Genomic DNA, 19,591 nt, shown 5'->3' on the forward strand with positions numbered 1-19,591 from the left:
GTGATGTCTAGGTGTGTGTATGTCTGGTCCCCATAATTGGCACGAGCAATTATGACCTCTTGACCTTTTTACATTCACCACAAATCTGAAAGCCAGACCAGATGAGGGGCTTTGTTGAGGTTCTTGTCAGCATTCCGTAAAGTGGAAACGTTTCCAGATGAGCCTCAGAAAGTCGCTAAAGATGTCACTTGATAATTTGCCGGATTTTAAAAGTAGTGAGAAATCAGCTTGCGTGCAGGTGCTGGGTGGACCATGACACCGCAGGATCATGAGAGACGGTAGTGGCTTGAGGAGGCCTTCATCCAGCAGTGGATTGACTGTGGCTGATGAGGATGATGATACAACATCCTTAATACTTAAAAACCTCGAATCTCTCCCAAATCTACATGATGCCCCGGAAAGTGGCAAAATTTGTCGCGAGCAGATTTGAAAAAAAAGTTGTCGTTGGGGGGGGGGGTGGGGGGGTGGGGGGGTGGGGGGGGGGGTGGGAAGGGAAGGGAAAAATAAAAGTCGCAAAAATCTAGCGACCAAAAACAAAGTCGCTTGGTCGACACCAGCGCGCCTTCCTGTCGACGCTCGGGAAGCGTCACGTGATGTGGGAGACTCTCCGGATCCAGCCGAGGTAAGCCGACACGCGGGTGTAGACGCCGGGCGAGTCGCGGAGGCCACAGCCGCGGCCCCACGACGTCACGCCCTGGAGCTCCCAGTGCCCGTCGGGATGCTCGCACACCAGGGGGCCGCCACTGTCGCCCTGGTTTCAGGGGCAGGAGGCGGCCGTTGGCGAGCGCCGTCGCGAGGCCAACGGACGGGCCACGCGAGAGAGAACGGAGCAGCCGATTGACGCGATGCTAATATTTAAATCACATTGGTAGACAATCGTCAACACGGTACAATGAACCCCTTTCCCGTTCCGAGACATCTGCACGTTTGCAGGGTGAGTGACAGGTTCACCGATGAATCTCAAGAGGCTCAGCGTTAATTTTATTTAGAGAGGCGTAGAGCCGTTGTTTTTAAAGACATTGTACTCACCGCAGAGAACTGTCGCGACACGACCGCCGCACTCTATGATAGCTGGCACCAAACTGTGCCACACTCCCATCCGCATGGCCTTGTGGGAGCCTTGATACCGATGTTTTTTTTATTATTAAACATTTTATTCCAGTAATTGGAAAGGGTTAAGCAACGGATGCTTCCGCAATCGTCACCATAATAAATGCCATTGGTAAATGTTTTAACAGGAAATTACTTCGCGAGTTGATAATAATCCACACATGATCAAAAGCATTTTTAAATATATATATAAACTGTAGTTGCTATTTTTTATTCTTATCCCAAAAATGCTGTCGTTGCTATTTCATACTTACATTTTTTCATCCCAAGGAGCAGTGGACTGATAAAGGGCTGTAAATTATGATTATGATGATTTGCCATGTAATCTTGAAATTTGCACGGACAACTCTCACAATGAGCGAAGATGTCACAACACTTGCATCTGAAGTCTCCCCACTATAGGACTCTTCATCAACGCTTGATGACGCATTTGCTATGAATGGTGCTTTTCACCAGTGCCGGATTATCCTCGTAGCACAAGTAGCCACACATGCTACAGGCCCCACACTTTCAAGGGCCCCGCACTAAATGCTATCAAGCTATCAATTCCGATTCAGTGATTCTTCACTTGCTCTATTACTATAGTGCTATACTGCCTTCAACTTTTATGAACGACTGGGTGTTTAAAGTTAGCTATTTGTCGTATTGTCTGGCTGTATAGCAACTGTAAAAATACAATTACTTTACTATGCAAGTAAAAAAATTGCGTTTTAATATTTATGTTTTTATTTTATTTAAGGCCGCTTTATGACATATGCTACAGGCCCCGCACTAGCTTAATCCGGCACTGCTTGTCACTGCTTGTGACATCTCATCAAGCGATCTCTCAGCCACACGCAGGGGGCAGCACTTTCACGCCATGAAATTCCACGCATTCTCTACGCGCACGTGCACTTACGGGCCAAAAGCATTTTTTTCTGCATCAGTAGGAGACGAAATTGTTTTCAATTCTCCATGGACCCTTACGATGAAACCAGAAACTGATGAGCAGTCTGCAAGGAGTTACAGATTTGAACCTTAAACTAAACTATAAAACGATAAAATTTTTATTTTATTTTACCAGTTTAGGGCCAACTGTGCTATATATATAGATATTTTTCAGAAGCGTCGTGGCCACACATGATAGCTCAACGAAATGGTTCATCATGTGGAAATGTATTGCAGCCAAATAATATAAACGCATGTTTATTCTAAATGTGGAGGGAAAAACCGTAGGACCCGGAGAAAAATCCACGCGACCATGGGGAGAGAGAGAGACATGCAAACTCCAAATATACAGCAGGCATCAGGGTCGGGATCGAACCCATGACACAGCTCCCATTTGAGAAGCTGTGCAAAAAACGAACTGCATACGTTTTAAAGTATTCAGCAATCGCAACAGCCGCATTTTCCAGCGAGCGAGCAACTATTTCGGATCGCGTTCCCCTCTCTCCAATTATGAATTCCGGCTGCCACTCAAGACGGATGAACTGCCTGTTGCAGCACCAAGGCTATTTGCAGTCGGAGCGATGTATCGCCGGAGGCTCTCGGCGAGGGAGTGCGCGCCTGCAACTCTGACAAGACTTGTTCAGCGACGCAACAACGCGATTCGTCCGGGCGGCGTAGCGTTAAAGAACGTCCGCGGCTCGCAGTCAAAACACTGCGAGTTGAAATCCCGGTCAGGAGCTTCGGTCAGACTTTCGTCGTTAGCCAAAATTGTGACGTTTCAATCTAATTTTCGTACGCGGTTTGTTGTAATTTGTTGCACGTATCATGATCATCGTAAGTGTGGATTTCAATCGATCACTAGATTATTTGTTGAATGGCTAATTTGCATGTATAATACAAATAATTGACGGCCCTTATCGATCCACTGCTTGACCAATGCCTCCCGACGTCGTGTCGGTCACGGAGGTTTGTTTGACCTTGTTGGAAAGTGAATTCGACTAAGGACAAATCTTGCATGTTCGTATACATCTTTAGTAAATCTTGCACATCCTTAATTCTTCCTCTTGCATATTATTTGAAAACCATGAACGTGCAAGATGTTTTTGTCGCTCCTTGTTTAATTTAATTTCCATCCAGAACATCTGTGGCTTGCGTCCCACCACAGTTAACTACCTCGCCCGGTATACAGGAGGTCGTGGGTTCCATCCAGACCCTGACGCCTGCTGCTGTATATTTGGAGTTTGCGTGCTCCCTCTCCCCGTGGTCGCGTTGATTCTTTTGTCCGGGTCCTCCGGATTTTCCCTCCACATTTAGAAACAGGCATTTTAGAGTATTTGGCGGCTGTATGTTTCCACACGATAAGCCACTTTTGTTGAGCTCTCATTTGTGGCCAGGTCGCTTCTGAAAAAAAGTGCTAAATAGCTCAGTGGGCCTTACCTGGTAAAATAAAATAAAAATTTCGCTTAATTTTTTTAGGATTAACTTCGTGCTGTCTGTCTGCAGTCTACCTATTTGGGAGGCAGCGCATCGCGGATTGCGCTAATTCACAATTCCACATTTCCATTGACAGGGGACCGATCTCACTGTGGAACAAGCACTATTTCAGCTTGAGTTTCAGTCAGCTTTAGTGCAACGGTGGCCGGATACCTGGCAGCTGTCGACGCGAGCGCCGTCCCTGATGCCACCCGCGCACAGCATGCGCTCCGACAGGAAGCGCCCTCCGTAGTGCTGGTGGCACAAGCGCCGGGGCAGCAGGGGCAGCCGCGCCTCCTGCAGCGTGCGCGAGTACGCGACGCCTGTCACGCAAACAAAGACAAAGATCCCCCGTATAGCCTTTAACGGAATGTTGGGAGCAAGTGCTGTCAGTGAGCAGCTACGAGGGCCGGCACGGTAAACGAGGGGGGTGGGTGGCCAGCACCACGCCCGGCCGCTTTTGTCTCCCCAGTGACGATGTTTCCACACCGCACCAGGTACTCATTTGAGGCTGAGTAGACCTAGAGGAGGCCCGGGTCCGGTTCGGATAATCCGTACTGATGTTGGCCGTGAGCACGAATCGAACTCGGGTCGCTGGGTTCATAGCGCGGCTCGCTAACCGCTCCACCACTGCTCCCCACATGCACGCAATTGACACTTACGGACGGGAAGTTACAAAGACAAAGACCCCCCGAATAACCTTGAACAGACTTTGGGGCAAGTGCTGTCAGCGAACACCTAAGGAGGCTGACACGGCACACGAGAGGGTGGGCGGCCAGCACCACGCCCGGACCACCTTTGTCTCCCTCGTGTGATGTTCTACACACCGCACAGGCCCGAGCCACACTCGGGGATGCCCGGGACCGGTTCGGATAATCGTCAGCAAGGTTGGCCGTGAACGGGAATCCAACTCCGGTGGCCGGATTCCAATCGCAGCGCGCTAACCGCGACACTCCCGCTCCACGATGTTGCACAAGGACAAAGATCCTCCGTGTCGCCATGCCAACAGCCGGGCAATGGTAATATTGTTCATATTGGTGACTAACAGTCAGCAAAGTTACGTTGCGGATCTTGTTATCGTTGACTATGACTAGACGGGAATCTTCAAGCACCTGTGATGAGCACGGTTTGTGCGAAAGTAGTTTAAGATACATACGTACGTACATGATGATGATGATGTTGATTACGACTCCCCACCAAAGGATGCCTGGCTCTGACGAGACTAAATTAATAAGTTGCAGGCTAAGACGATTTAGTAACGCAGTGTACCGAGGATCAGCAATTAGCGAGTTAGGTTTTAAAAAGGATTCATGAAGGCCACCGATTGGCTGACCTGAAAAAATTGCGGGGACGGGGGGGGGGGGGCATAATTTCCCCACCCCTTCACACCAACAATGAACAACATCCAATTGACTCGCCGTCTAACAAACCTTCGCCTGCCGAGACAGCGAGAACGACAAAAACTAAATCCGAGCCACCCGACGACCGTCGCGGATGCTCCGCCGCCGACGCGGCTCAGCGCACGACCCCGCCTCCGTCTCACCCGTGTCGCCCCAGCCCGTCACGTAGCACCCCCGCGTCGTCCTCCGCACGTCCCCCCGCCGCGCGGGCAGGCAGGCGGGCATCACGCGCGAGCTCAGCCGCGCGCACGCCTCCTCCTCGATGCGGCCGCCGCGTGGCCGGCCGGGCCGACCTCCGACCTCCCCGCCGCCGGGCCAGCGACGGGCCGGGGTCGCGGTGGAGGGCCGCCGCAGTTGCACGAGAGCGATGTCGTCCTGGTTGGAGCCCGAGCCCGCGTCGTAGCCCGGGTGGGTGACCACGCGCTCCACCAGCATCTCCTCCTCGGCGGCCTCCGGCACCAGCGAGTGGTGGTCGCCCACGCGCACCGCGTACGCGCGTGTGCTGTTGGTGCCATAGCTGCTGTACAGCAGGGGGGGTGGGGGGGGGGGGCACAGCTGGTGCATCAGTCAGTCACCTCGATCAGTCAACCCATGGCACCAGGGTCTGACCCGTGACCTCCTGTCAGCGACCCTTCGATACTCCACGTGGCCTCAAAGTGCACCTGGCCTGCCACAGGCGCCATGATGACATCACCGCCATTTAGTGGCGAATGGCGGTTGTGTTGTGTTGTAGCTACGGTTAGTCGCGGGTGGAAGCAGCGGTGAATGTTAAGCGTGAGCAGAGGCAGCAACGCCGACCTCATGGCGCCGTCCCGCTCACGTGCCCTCCCTCCATCCTGCTCACGTGTCCTTCCATTCACGACCTCCTCTTGCTGGTTACATGGGCAGCACCTTGTGTACTGGTACACCGCTTTCAAGTTGCTGACCCGACATTTCCGTGACACCCTCAAGAATCCTCCAGATCCACCTATCGTCAAAGGCCACACGTGCTTTCACTTGTCGATTTGTTAAAGATCTATACAACTCTCTTGCCCCGCGCAGCAACAGAAGCATTACTCCTGCCTCAAACTACCACCACCACCACCACATTTCAACACCGAATTTGAAATCTCCACTCTTTCACAGTTGTTCATTTAGTCCGTCAAAAGGCCAGCCTGCCAATGCTGGCACGCCTGTTGGATTTCCCTCTCACGGACCCCCCGTGTTTTGCAGAACACTGAACACGTCAGATGCTATCACTGGCGGAGCCAGTGGGGATGGCACGTGCCCCCCCAATGATCCGATCGAAATCCCTAATTTCGATCGGATCATTGGGGTTTATTAGTAATAAATCGGTATTTTGCGACCCCCACTGCCACTGTGTAGCATATTATCATGAGATGATAGAATAGTCCATAATTGGCAATAAGTAACGGCAAAGCAGTTATAAGTGACTCACAGAATTGTGCGCAGTTGCGTATACAGTCCACGACTTCCCTGAAGGCATTCACCTTCAGCGAGCACAATGCTGATCACACCACACGGTTCGAATTCGATCCTCGATCGATGGCTGTGCCATCGCCACACATGCGGCGAATAAAAAGGGACAAGTCCTTACTTACTAACAACTCCTCTATAATTTTTCATTTCTGGAGGGGTTGCCCCTCTACCTGAAAATCCTGACTCCGCCATTGGATGCTATCGTTCATTATTGTGACACAGCAGCATCAGCCCTCTAACCCGTGGTCAGGGTTTGAACCTAGGTCCTCCTAAATTATGGCTCTGTGTCATGACACAGGCATTGGACCCATCGATAGACAAACCAGCTCCAGAGCTTGAACCCAGGCCCTGCGATGTTGTAGATCAGCGCCCTGACAACAGAGACGAGGGGAGCTCCCTGAGAAAGAGCCCAACCTCGGGGCTTGAACCCTGGACCCTCTAAGATGCCAGCACAGCGTTCTAATTGGTGCAAGTACCTCACGAGACACTCAGCCCAAGGACCCGAAGCCACGATGTGAGATCATTTATAATTCGTTTATTTTGGGTTACATCGGTGTGTAGGTGCAAGGTTAAAACTTTTTTTTAACTAAAACACCTCCACCACCCGACAGAGCCAATAAAAATCAAGTTGTCACGTGGGCCTATTTTGTCAGCTGATTTGTTTTTTCAGAAAACCGGAGGAGTGTTGAAAAGCATGTGAAACATTGTATTTTGGCAAGGATGTGAGATGTTAATAATGAAAATAATATAATTCAAATTTATAATGCGCATTCCATCCTAGGATCCCAATGCGCAATGATGTGAGAAGTTATTAATAATTAACGGAAAAAATAATTCCGATATTTTCTTCAGCTACTGACCTATTGGATTCCCAGACCAATATTTTCCAGTGGCATTCGTTGAAGCAGACAAACGCCGAACTGATATTTGACACCGGCGGCGAGTCAATACGGGGCTCCACCCCAGCACAGTTGGCTACGTACGGTGCGAAAGAAGTTCAACGTACATACAAACATTTGATCAATTTCACTATTTATGAATGATCGCAAGTGAACGTCAACGCCTTACGTATCCTCCGGAGACACTTGCGAACGCACGTGCATGTGCGCAAGATGAGCCAGACCCTCCAAGCCCCATGAACTCGTGAACTTTCAAAAGCTGTGGCCAAGCGAAGGAGGAAGGGTTCATCGGGAGCGTGGATTTTTGTGGAGATTTAAAAAAACACACACTTTTGAATCTCGCTCTGTATCAATAAGTGGATAATCCTTTAAATGAAAAAGCATCTATAACAAATGTTTGACTTGCAAATAAAAAGTGGCTAATTCAAGTCATTTTGTATTCTTCTTTGCAAATTGAGGAGAGAATCCGTCGACACAGAATAAAAGTACACGGGGTTACTGAGCACCCCCTAATGGCATTGAAATTGTCAGCGTTCAAATCTCATTGACCGATTTAAACCACGCTCACGCAGGCTCACAGCAAGGGGCTTCCCCCCCCCCCCTCATATCCCTCGCCTGAGGAATATGAGGGGGGGGGGGAAACGGTTTTTTGTTTGCCATCCTTCCCCCGCACCTCCGATTAGCACGGTTGGCTACGTACGGTGCGAAAGAAGTTCAAAGTACTGTACATACATACAACGATCCGGGCGCCGGGAGTCACTGAGCGCGGGGTCGCTCACCGTTTGAAGCAGTGAGCGGCCGTGAGGGCCCAGCAGGTGCCGATGAGCGTCGCTCCGCACAGCAGCCGGCTCTGGCCTCCCGGCACTCGCAGCCTGAGTGAGGCCTGCCAGGGCCAGCTGCCCCTGTGGCACGACAAGGCCCACGACAAGATTGAAACCGGTTTTATTTGAATATTTTTCCACAAGCTGCAAAATCCGCGGACGTCAAGGGAACGAAGGTGGGTGGGAGGAGGAGACATCTCCCTCTGACATAGAAAATGCACGAGGAGGAGGAAAGCCAAAGTGCCCGGAGAAACCCCACGCATACGAAGGGAATAACACTCAAAAAGTTCTGCACAGACCGGTTTAAAACAACAACAACAACTATCTACGACTTGCTGTATCATCACATCATTGCCCATCAGGTTAATGCGTTGCTTCGCAAGAGGCCATTGCATTATAGGGGCTAAGTGGGTGACACGACTTAAGTGAAATCTATCCTAGCTTTCAATGTGAACGATGCTGTTGCCTTTTCGCATTATGGTAGGTCTGAAAACCTGCAATGCTAAGTGATGTCAAGGGCCCATTAAACCCCCTGAAAAATCCATTTGCCGTGCCATTAGGGGAAAACATAAACAGGCTTTAACAATATTCCACCGCGGATAAGTACAAACATAAGCGTGCGAATAACGGAAACCTCGAGAGTCGAGCGAGTCGTGTTTGGAAACGCCGCCGTAACATTATTCACTGCCGCTGGGACGCCGCCTTGATGCACAAAGGGCATCTGAGACTGAGGTCGCCGCTTCAATCTCCAGGCACGGCAGTTGAAACAACGGGCTTCTTTCTTCAATCCCTCCAAACTCTGCCCACCCAGCGGTAGCAATGGGTTGGTCACGGTTGGTCGATCGTCAGGTTCGGAATCGGTGCCGGATTCAGCTAATGCGGGGCTTGTAGCATATGTCATGATGTGGCCGTACGTTGAAAAAAAAAAACGTAATTATTAAAACACAAATTTCTAACTTGCATAGTAAATCAATTGTATTTTTTCATTTGCTATACAGTCAGATAATAGGACAAATCGCTAACCTTAAACACCCAGTCGTTCATAAAAGTTGAAGGCGGTATAGTACTATAGTAATAGAGCAAGTGCAGAATCACTGAGCCGGAATTGATAGCTTGAAAGCGTTTAACGCGGGGCCCTTGAAAGTGTGGGGCCCGTAGTATATGTCGCTACTTCTGCTATTAGGATAATCCGGCACTGTTCGGAATCAGAATATTTATCTATACTGGAGGAATACGATGAGCTATAAAGCTCTATCTGACAGGTGTCCAGTAGGGTCGGGTAAGAACGTTACAACAACAAACAGTACAAAAACACGATAGTCGTTCAAAGTACACGAAAGGTAAACAAATCACCCAAACACATAGAAATACAACACTCAACCATACCCATCCTACCAGGTAAAGACCTCTGAGGTATTCACTTATTTTTTCAGAAGCGACCTGGCCACAAATGAGAGCTCAACAAAGTGGCCCATGATTTGGACATTTAAAGGTTGCGTGTGGTGGTGGTGGTGGTGGTGAAGGTGTGGGTACTCCCCCGTCTCTACCAAGCTTTCAAGTTGAGTTTGTGTAACCAGGCGAGAACCCACGAGTCCAAAATGTCCGAATCTCTCTCTCCCTAATCTCCCCCATTAACACAACTGACGTGCTTGCGTGCGGGGATGGAATTCCTTTCCAGCTCAGACCCCGCCTGCTTGCCCTTAGCCACGTGTATAACGTCTTGTTGTTGTAACAGCTCTCTCGCTGTGTTCTTCCTTCACTACATCTATAACGTCTTGTTGTTGTAACAGCTCTCTCGCTGTGTTCTTCCTTCACTACATCTATAACCTCCTTGTTGTTGTAACAGCTCTCTCGCTGTGTTCTTCCTTCACTACATCTATAACCTCCTTGTTGTTGTAACAGCTCTCTCGCTGTGTTCTTCCTACACTACATCTATAACGTCTTGTTGATGTAACAGCTCTCTCGCTGTGTTCTTCCTTCACTACATCTATAACGTCTTGTTGTTGTAACAGCTCTCTCGTTGTGTTCTTCCTTCACTACATCTATAACCTCCTTGTTGTAACAGCTCTCTCGCTGTGTTCTTCCTACACTACATCTATAACGTCTTGTTGTTGTAACAGCTCTCTCGCTGTGTTCTTCCTTCACTACATCTATAACCTCCTTGTTGTTGTAACAGCTCTCTCGCTGTGTTCTTCCTTCACTACATCTATAACGTCTTGTTGTTGTAACAGCTCTCTCGCTGTGTTCTTCCTTCACTACATCTATAACGTCTTGTTGTTGTAACAGCTCTCTCGCTGTGTTCTTCCTTCACCACATCTATAACGTCCTTGTTGTTGTAACAGCTCTCTCGCTGTGTTCTTCCTTCACTACATCTATAACGTCTTGTTGTTGTAACAGCTCTCTCGCTGTGTTCTTCCTTCACTACATCTATAACGTCTTGTTGAAACAGCTCTCTCGCTGTGTTCTTCCTTCACTACATCTATAACGTCTTGTTGTTGTAACAGCTCTCTCGCTGTGTTCTTCCTTCACCACATCTATAACGTCTTGTTGTAACAGCTCTCCCGCTGTGTTCACCCTTCACTACATCTATAACGTCTTGTTGTTGTAACAGCTCTCTCGCTGTGATCTTCCTTCACTACATCTATAACGTCTTGTTGTTGTAACAGCTCTCTCGCTGTGTTCTTCCTTCACTACATCTATAACGTCTTGTTGTTGTAACAGCTCTCTCGCTGTGTTATTCCTTCACTACATCTATAACGTCTTGTTGTTGTAACAGCTCTCTCGCTGTGTTCACCCTTCACTACATCTATAACGTCTTGTTGTTGTAACAGCTCTCTCGCTGTGTTCTTCCTTCACTACATCTATAACGTCTTGTTGTTGTAACAGCTCTCTCGCTGTGTTCACCCTTCACTACATCTATAACGTCTTGTTGTTGTAACAGCTCTCTCGCTGTGTTCTTCCTTCACTACATCTATAACGTCTTGTTGTTGTAACAGCTCTCTCGCTGTGTTCTTCCTTCACGACATCTATAACGTCTTGTTGAAACAGCTCTCTCGCTGTGTTCTTCCTTCACTACATCTATAACGTCTTGTTGTAACAGCTCTCTCGCTGTGTTCACCCTCCAATACATCTATAACGTCTTGTTGTTGTAACAGCTCTCTCGCTGTGTTCTTCCTTCACTACATCTATAACGTCTTGTTGTTGTAACAGCTCTCTCGCTGTGTTCACCCTTCACTACATCTATAACGTCTTGTTGTTGTAACAGCTCTCTCGCTGTGTTCTTCCTTCACATCTATAACGTCTTGTTGTTGTAACAGCTCTCTCGCTGTGTTCTTCCTTCACTACATCTATAACCTCCTTGTTGTAACAGCTCTCTCGCTGTGTTCACCCTTCACTACATCTATAACGTCTTGTTGTTGTAACAGCTCTCTCGCTGTGTTCTTCCTTCACTACATATATAACCTCCTTGTTGTTGTAACAGCTCTCTCGCTGTGTTCACCCTTCACTACATCTACAACCTCCTTGTTGTTGTAACAGCTCTCTCGCTGTGTTCTTCCTTCACCACATCTATAACGTCCTTGTTGTTGTAACAGCTCTCTCGCTGTGTTCTTCCTTCACTACATCTATAACGTCCTTGTTGTAACAGCTCTCTCGCTGTGTTCTTCCTTCACTACAGCTATAACGTCTTGTTGTTGTAACAGCTCTCTCGCTGTGTTCTTCCTTCACCACATCTATAACGTCTTGTTGTTGTAACAGCTCTCTTGCTGTGATCTTCCTTCACTACATCTATAACGTCTTGTTGTTGAAACAGCTCTCTCGCTGTGTTCACCCTTCACTACATCTATAACGTCTTGTTGTTGTAACAGCTCTCTCGCTGTGTTCTTCCTTCACTACAGCTATAACGTCTTGTTGTTGAAACAGCTCTCTCGCTGTGTTCTTCCTTCACTACATCTATAACCTCCTCGTTGTTGTAACAGCTCTCTCGCTGTGTTCTTCCTACACTACATCTATAACGTCTTGTTGTTGTAACAGCTCTCTCGCTGTGTTCTTCCTTCACTACATCTAAAACGTCTTGTTGTTGTAACAGCTCTCTCGCTGTGTTCTTCCTTCACCACATCTATAACGTCTTGTTGTTGTAACAGCTCTCTCGCTGTGTTCACCCTTCACTACATCTATAACCTCCTTGTTGTAACAGCTCTCTTGCTGTGATCTTCCTTCACTACATCTATAACGTCTTCTTGTTGTAACAGCTCTCTCGCTGTGTTCTTCCTTCACTACATCTATTACGTCTTGTTGTTGTAACAGCTCTCTCGCTGTGTTCTTCCTTCACTACATCTATAACGTCTTGTTGTTGTAACAGCTCTCTCGCTGTGTTCACCCTTCACTACATCTATAACGTCTTGTTGTTGTAACAGCTCTCTCGCTGTGTTCTTCCTTCACATCTATAACGTCTTGTTGTTGTAACAGCTCTCTCGCTGTGTTCTTCCTTCACTACATCTATAACCTCCTTGTTGTAACAGCTCTCTCGCTGTGTTCACCCTTCACTATATCTATAACGTCTTGTTGTTGTAACAGCTCTCTCGCTGTGTTCTTCCTTCACTACATATATAACCTCCTTGTTGTTGTAACAGCTCTCTCGCTGTGTTCACCCTTCACTACATCTACAACCTCCTTGTTGTTGTAACAGCTCTCTCGCTGTGTTCTTCCTTCACCACATCTATAACGTCCTTGTTGTTGTAACAGCTCTCTCGCTGTGTTCTTCCTTCACTACATCTATAACGTCCTTGTTGTAACAGCTCTCTCGCTGTGTTCTTCCTTCACTACAGCTATAACGTCTTGTTGTTGTAACAGCTCTCTCGCTGTGTTCTTCCTTCACCACATCTATAACGTCTTGTTGTTGTAACAGCTCTCTTGCTGTGATCTTCCTTCACTACATCTATAACGTCTTGTTGTTGAAACAGCTCTCTCGCTGTGTTCACCCTTCACTACATCTATAACGTCTTGTTGTTGTAACAGCTCTCTCGCTGTGTTCTTCCTTCACTACAGCTATAACGTCTTGTTGTTGAAACAGCTCTCTCGCTGTGTTCTTCCTTCACTACATCTATAACCTCCTCGTTGTTGTAACAGCTCTCTCGCTGTGTTCTTCCTACACTACATCTATAACGTCTTGTTGTTGTAACAGCTCTCTCGCTGTGTTCTTCCTTCACTACATCTATAACCTCTTGTTGTTGTAACAGCTCTCTCGCTGTGTTCTTCCTTCACCACATCTAAAACGTCTTGTTGTTGTAACAGCTCTCTCGCTGTGTTCTTCCTTCACCACATCTATAACGTCTTGTTGTTGTAACAGCTCTCTCGCTGTGTTCACCCTTCACTACATCTATAACCTCCTTGTTGTAACAGCTCTCTCGCTGTGTTCTTCCTTCACTACATCTATTACGTCTTGTTGTTGTAACAGCTCTCTCGCTGTGTTCTTCCTTTACTACATCTATAACGTCTTGTTGTTGTAACAGCTCTCTCGCTGTGTTCATCCTTCACCACATCTATAACGTCTTGTTGTTGTAACAGCTCTCTCGCTGTGTTCTTCCTTTACTACATCTATAACGTCTTGTTGTTGTAACAGCTCTCTCGCTGTGTTCTTCCTTCACTACATCTATAACGTCTTGTTGTTGTAACAGCTCTCTCGCTGTGTTCACCCTTCACTACATCTATAACGTCTTGTTGTTGTAACAGCTCTCTCGCTGTGTTCTTCCTTCATTACATCTATAACGTCTTGTTGTTGTAACAGCTCTCTCGCTGTGTTCACCCTTCACTACATCTATAACGTCTTGTTGTTGTAACAGCTCTCTCGCTGTGTTCTTCCTACACTACATCTATAACCTCCTTGTTGTTGTAACAGCTCTCTCGCTGTGTTTCTTCCTGGTCCAACAGTTCCACTGCTGGATTATTTTTTCCGCCTGAGGACGACCGCTTGTGTTGCGATCGAAACGTCGTGATATCTTATTTTCATTTTATTTTCCTGCCTACGTGACTTTGCCGAAATAACCAAAGAGTATGGATTCCTGCAGTCACGAAAGCTTCAAATCAAGATTCAACAACGTAAAACAGAGGGTAACAATGAGGCAAGTAGACATTTAGGGCAAGAACAAGCAAGTTGAAATCAGAGCAAAAAAAAACGAGCACACGGGTCACCGTTTTCACCTCGTACCAACCAAACCCGGGTCCCGGTGTTCACCTCTATCAGCCAGTAATATAGAATAGTTTTCAATACAACACAAGCGCATTCAACAATGGATTTCACCCCAAATTAGCCAATTGCGGTCACCCCATTAACCTACATCAATCAGCTAATCAGGGGTCGCACATTTAACCTACATAAGATCACAGGCACTACCTGGCGCACGCAGTAGCAGTGTGCCGTATCACGAATCGATCGAAAACTAAAAACGAAACTGTTTTTACGACACGCTTTTTATTAACTCACTCTGTCTGTTGTTGTCGTTATTGTTTTATCCTCAAATCTTGTAACTCAATTTTAACCCACTTCCCAATGTGGTATCGACTGCCAACTTGGTATACTTATGTCATACTGATGGCAATACTATATTCTATCATAAAAAAAAATGAAAAGCATATATTTTAAAACGATCTTTTTTATACGTTATGTTTCGGCTTGGCTCTAATTGTCCACGGTCAACTGACGTTGGCTGTAAATGACCACGGCCCCTTACATTATGGCAAGCCTCGGGGCCATTCGTGGAGTCGTTGAGTACAAGTACGGTTCATTTTATTAAAGCGTGTTTTTTTAAAAGTTATTTAAAATATTACTTATTTTATTTTACCAGTTAAGGCCCACTGAGCTACATAGCTCTTTTTCAGAAATGGCCTGGCCACAAATGGTAGCGCAACGAAGCGGCTCATTGCGTGGAAATTTATGGCAGCCAAATTATCTGAAACGCGCGTCGGTTCTGAATGTGGAGGGAAAAAAACGGAGGTCCCGGAGAAAAATCCACGAGAGCACGGGGAGACAAAACACGCAAACTCAAAATATACGGCAGCAGGCGTCAGGGTCTGGATCGAACCCGCGACCTCCTGTGTACCAGGCGAGGTAGTAAACATCTCGCCACTGTGATGGGACACAAGCCACAGATTTTCTGGATGGAAATGAAATGAAACACTGAGCGACAAAAACATCTTGCACGTTCATGGTTTTCAATTAATATGCAAGACGAAAAATGAAGGATGTGCAAGATAAAACACTTCGACGACGAACGTTGACTTGTGTCTTTCTTTCTTTATATCTGTGTCGGCCGAACAGCTCCACGCTCCTTCATTCGGATATCAACCGTTCCGTTCTCCTCTGCGCGGCGTGCGTTGACTCCGTCCCGCGCACGGCTCGCTCGCGCTCCCCGCTCCTGCGCACCGCTGGCCGGCTGCGCGCAAGGAGGCAACCCTCGGACCGCCACGTGGCCGCTGGCGTTCCGGAGGCGCGAGACGCCGTCCCGCTTCCAGACTTCCCACACTGGCCCCGAGCCTCTTCCTGCTTCCCCTTATATCCCTCTCGCGCGGAGCCAAGCCCCGCCTCTAGCCACGCCCCTTCTAGAACCTTCCCGATGGTTCCCCGCGAGCACCCTTGAGCTCCACCCCTGAACTTCGGCCCAGATGATCCCACTTAACCTGATTGGCTTATGGCTGATACAGCGGAGCCTATCCAGCCGGTCGGCGACCGTCGGTGTACTCTCTTATTACAGATGTATACGAACATGGAGGCATCGGGACGCTCACCTGAGAGCTCTGCGCCCTCCCACGATGCGCTTGCCCCTGCGGAGTGGACGCACGCCGCACACTCCTGCCTCCACGCCTGCATCGGGGGGGGGGGCGAAGGGGAAACACTTCACAAGTAGCTGGGAAACTCTCCTGTTGGTGGTTGTGCGAGCATACTGTATGTATTTGTGAGTGAGTGAGTGAGAGGCAAGGCCGTAGCCATGGAGTCAACATTGGGTGGGGACCAAATCTTCCAGGGGGTCTGGGGGTCCCCCCCAAGAAAAAAAATCTAAATTTGAAAACTAAATTCCTGCCATTTCCTGCCTGAAATAAAAAAAAAATTCACTAACACATAGGATGGACGTTTTATTTCGTTTTTTACAACAATGTCTAATATTGTATTGTATTGCTCTGCTGTTTCTTTTTTTACCTTTTCTTGTTTCATTGTATGTAATGGCAAAGGTTAGGAATTAATAAAGTACAACCATAACCACAATCATATACACAGAAATATATTTTATAGCAATATATTGGGGGGGGACATTTTGAGCATATTTTAATATTGGGGGGGGGAGGGGGTGTGTCCCCCCCAATTTATATTATAATTACGGCCTTGGTAAGAGGACGTGTGATTTGGCGAGTGGGTGGGTGAGTGAGTGAATGGATGTGTGATTGGGTGACAATGTGGGTGAGTGAGTGGTTGGTGGATTGGTGAATACATGAACAAGAGGTGTGTAGTGCTTATGTGCATGTCAGACTGAAGGAGGCATGAAGGAGGCATGCATATGAATGGGTTGGTAAGTGCATTTATGAATGGGTGAGTAAACGAGCGGATGGGTGAGCGGATTTATGATTGCATGGGCGAGTGAGCGATCGAGCGAGTGATCGAGTTAGTGATTGATTGAACGAGTGAGTGATCGAGCGAGCAAGCGATTAAGCGAGTGACTGAGAGAGCGATAAGGTGAGCGAGCACGTGAGCGAGTACCATTGCCGCGCTCGCCGCTCTCGTCACAGATGACGCCAGCGTCCTCGCTGTGCCGGCAGTCGTGGGGGTCCCCAGGGGAGCGTACGCATTCGTGCAACGATCCCTCCAGCCCGGAGCACTGCACGCTGTGTAGGTGGATCGGGCCCTCGCCCTCGCCAAAGTAGGCCATGGGCCACGCGTGCGCCGGCCCGCTGTGTGAACAACGACAGCACGGGCATCGGTCACGCGGCAAGCCCAGGACAACTCGTCACCGGCGGAGAAGGGTGCCCAAAGGAGCACGCGCGGGTGCTCGCGATTACGCTGAGAGACGGGGAGAGGAACACGTGGATTGCACGACGTAGCGCAAGCCACGGACGTCGTGTTGACCGATGGGGTTTAAATTAAGCAGACTCGGGAAAGGACACGTCGCTAGAAAGGAGTGGTGGCCAAGGTAGGGGACACGTCAGCGAGGACGTCCACTGGAGAGATGAGCTCGTATGCAGAGGCTCCACGCATTGCCACATCGTGGGACCGTGAGAGGCGACAGTGACTTGAGGAGGCCTTAATTGTGATGACAATGAGGATGAATTCTCAGAGGTGGATTGTTTTTGTTGTTGCCAATGCAAGACAGTGCGTGACGTGATCTTCATGCAGTCATCGGTGACCGGGCTTGTGTCATCAACTGGCTACACTTGAGGACGCGGCTCGATCAGCGGCCAGAATCTCGGCGGCGCTGTCGCAAGCGCGCTCCGACCGCCACGGCCGCCCGACCGGGCCGGCCGCCTCCAACAGATCTGACGGCGCACGGTCGTCTCGCCTGTATCCCAGCTGGCGGCACACCACCGCGGCCTCCCGGTGGCCCCAGCCGTCGTCGCACACCGTGCCCCAGCGGCCGTCCACGAGCACCTCCACGCGTCCCTCGCGCTCGCTCTCCCCGTCGGCGAGGCGGAGCCGCGGGGCCGGGGCCGGTGCCGGGGCCGCCTTCAAGGAGGGCGGCCGGGAACCGTCGCCGTGACGACGGCAAATGACGCCCACGTCCTCGTCGTGAGAGCAGTCGTGGCGCCCCCACTCGCTGCGCGGGCACGCGAGCAGCGAGGCCTCGCCGCCCCGGCATGACACCTCGTCCAGCAACACGAAGCCCGAACCGGGCCCGAACTCGGACTCGCGAGCCGGGCGGTCGGCGCCGCTACGGGTAGGGTGGGCGGACCGCGCATCTGTGTGTACAGGTTACGTGGACACGCGTGTGCGCGTAGCGATGGACTCGCGCAAACATAATTGGAAGTCAAAATCGCAATTAATTAATGTGTTTGTGGCGACTCCGTCCCACCGCGAACACAAACGCCGCGACCCGCCTGGCGCGGATCGCTCTGTTGTCGTGTCGTCCAAGCGCAGCAGCGAGGACGAATGCGCAGAAGAAACGAAACTTTTTTACTTTGACTAGCGCATCGTGTAGAGCTCATCGAGAGGAACAGATTGCCGTGTCGTTCGCCTTCAACCGACATAAGATGACGTCCCAACGCAGTTTATGCGAGAGCCGGGGGCTTATCGCACCCCGGGGTCCCGCCATAAGGTTCATGTGGCGCCGTGTGGGTGTTCACGGCCGTGCCGAATGGCTCTCCCGGGTGTTTTCGGGTCAGGAGGGAGAGCTGGGCCGTGTACGATGTCCGACGTTTCGCTCCACGTGCCGGGAAGCTCATTCCTGAACTGAAACCGGGAGCGAAATGTCGGACATCATTCTGAACAATAACGCGGCACGAACCTTAAAGCACTTGGGAGAGACGCGTTTGCAAACACGCGTAGGGTACACGCATACATAGACACAGATCCCCCGTATAGCCTGTACAGACTCTTGGGGCAAGTGCTGTTAGCGAGCACCTACGAAGGCTCAACACGTCAGATGATGGAATGGGTGTCCAGCACCACCCCCGGCCGGCTTTGTTTTGTCAGTGCAAATGTTTACACACTCCACGAGAAACTCATATTAGGCCGAGTTGACCTAGGGGAGGCCCAGGACCGGTTCAGATAATCGTTACTGGTCTTACACACAAGGACAAAGATCCCCCATGTAGCCTTAACAGACTGTTGAGGCAAGTGCTGTTAGCGAGCACCTATGAAGGCCGGCACGGCACACGATGGGGCTGTGTGGTCAGCATCACGCCGGACCGCCTTTGTATCCCCAGTGGCGATGTTTACACACCGCACCAGGAAATAATTTGAGGCCGAGTCGACCTAGGGGAGGAGGGCCCAGCACCGGTTGAGGTAACCGTCACTGGTGTTTGCCGCAAAGCGCAACGCGCTAACCGATGCGCCGGCGCTCCCCACACGCACACAGACGTGCGTGGGTACGCACGCGCACGTAGACGGAAGCGGCCTCGCCGATTGGCTGACCACGCGGCGTAACCCGTGGGCCCTCCCCAGCGTGCGACATGATCACCTGAAGCCCAGCTGGCGGCAGACCACGTGGCTGCTGATCATAGTCCAGCCGTCGTCGCAGACGTTGCCCCACTCGCCGTCGTGGTAGATCTCCACCCGGCCCTGGTGGCTGCCCTTTCCGCCCACCAGCCGGACGGATCCCTCTGCAGGCGGTGAGGTGGGGGGGGTCGGGGACAGATACGGCGAGCGGCGTTCAAATGCCAGCCGGGCAGTGCCTTGGTCGCGGTCTGCATTGTCGCTGGCGGCGTCAGGCGCCAGGGTTGGGATCGGACCCACGACCTCCTGCATAACAGGCGAGGTAGTTAACATGTCGCCACCGCGGCG

General features: G+C 49.9%; 1 protein-coding gene across 1 annotated transcript in view; it reads right to left on the minus strand.

Annotated features, from left to right (window-relative positions):
* Positions 1-465: 465 nt before the first annotated feature.
* The window catches only part of LOC116950930 (neurotrypsin-like), a 60,525-nt gene continuing 41,399 nt past the window's right edge, over positions 466-19,591 (minus strand). Inside the window, exons 8-15 of the mRNA XM_076073379.1 lie at positions 19,269-19,410; positions 17,652-18,020; positions 16,856-17,046; positions 15,892-15,967; positions 8,068-8,190; positions 5,054-5,427; positions 3,685-3,833; positions 466-751 (exon numbers count right to left, since the gene is read on the minus strand). Of these exons, the coding sequence (XP_075929494.1) occupies positions 587-751; positions 3,685-3,833; positions 5,054-5,427; positions 8,068-8,190; positions 15,892-15,967; positions 16,856-17,046; positions 17,652-18,020; positions 19,269-19,410 (1,589 nt within the window). The 3' untranslated portion in view covers positions 466-586. The remainder of the gene's footprint in view (positions 752-3,684; positions 3,834-5,053; positions 5,428-8,067; positions 8,191-15,891; positions 15,968-16,855; positions 17,047-17,651; positions 18,021-19,268; positions 19,411-19,591) is intronic.

The sequence above is a fragment of the Petromyzon marinus genome, chromosome 41, assembly GCF_048934315.1.
Source record: "Petromyzon marinus isolate PM22_M1 ecotype Great Lakes invasive population chromosome 41, UKy_Petmar_22M1.pri1.0, whole genome shotgun sequence".
Classification (NCBI taxonomy): Eukaryota; Metazoa; Chordata; class Hyperoartia; order Petromyzontiformes; family Petromyzontidae; genus Petromyzon; species Petromyzon marinus.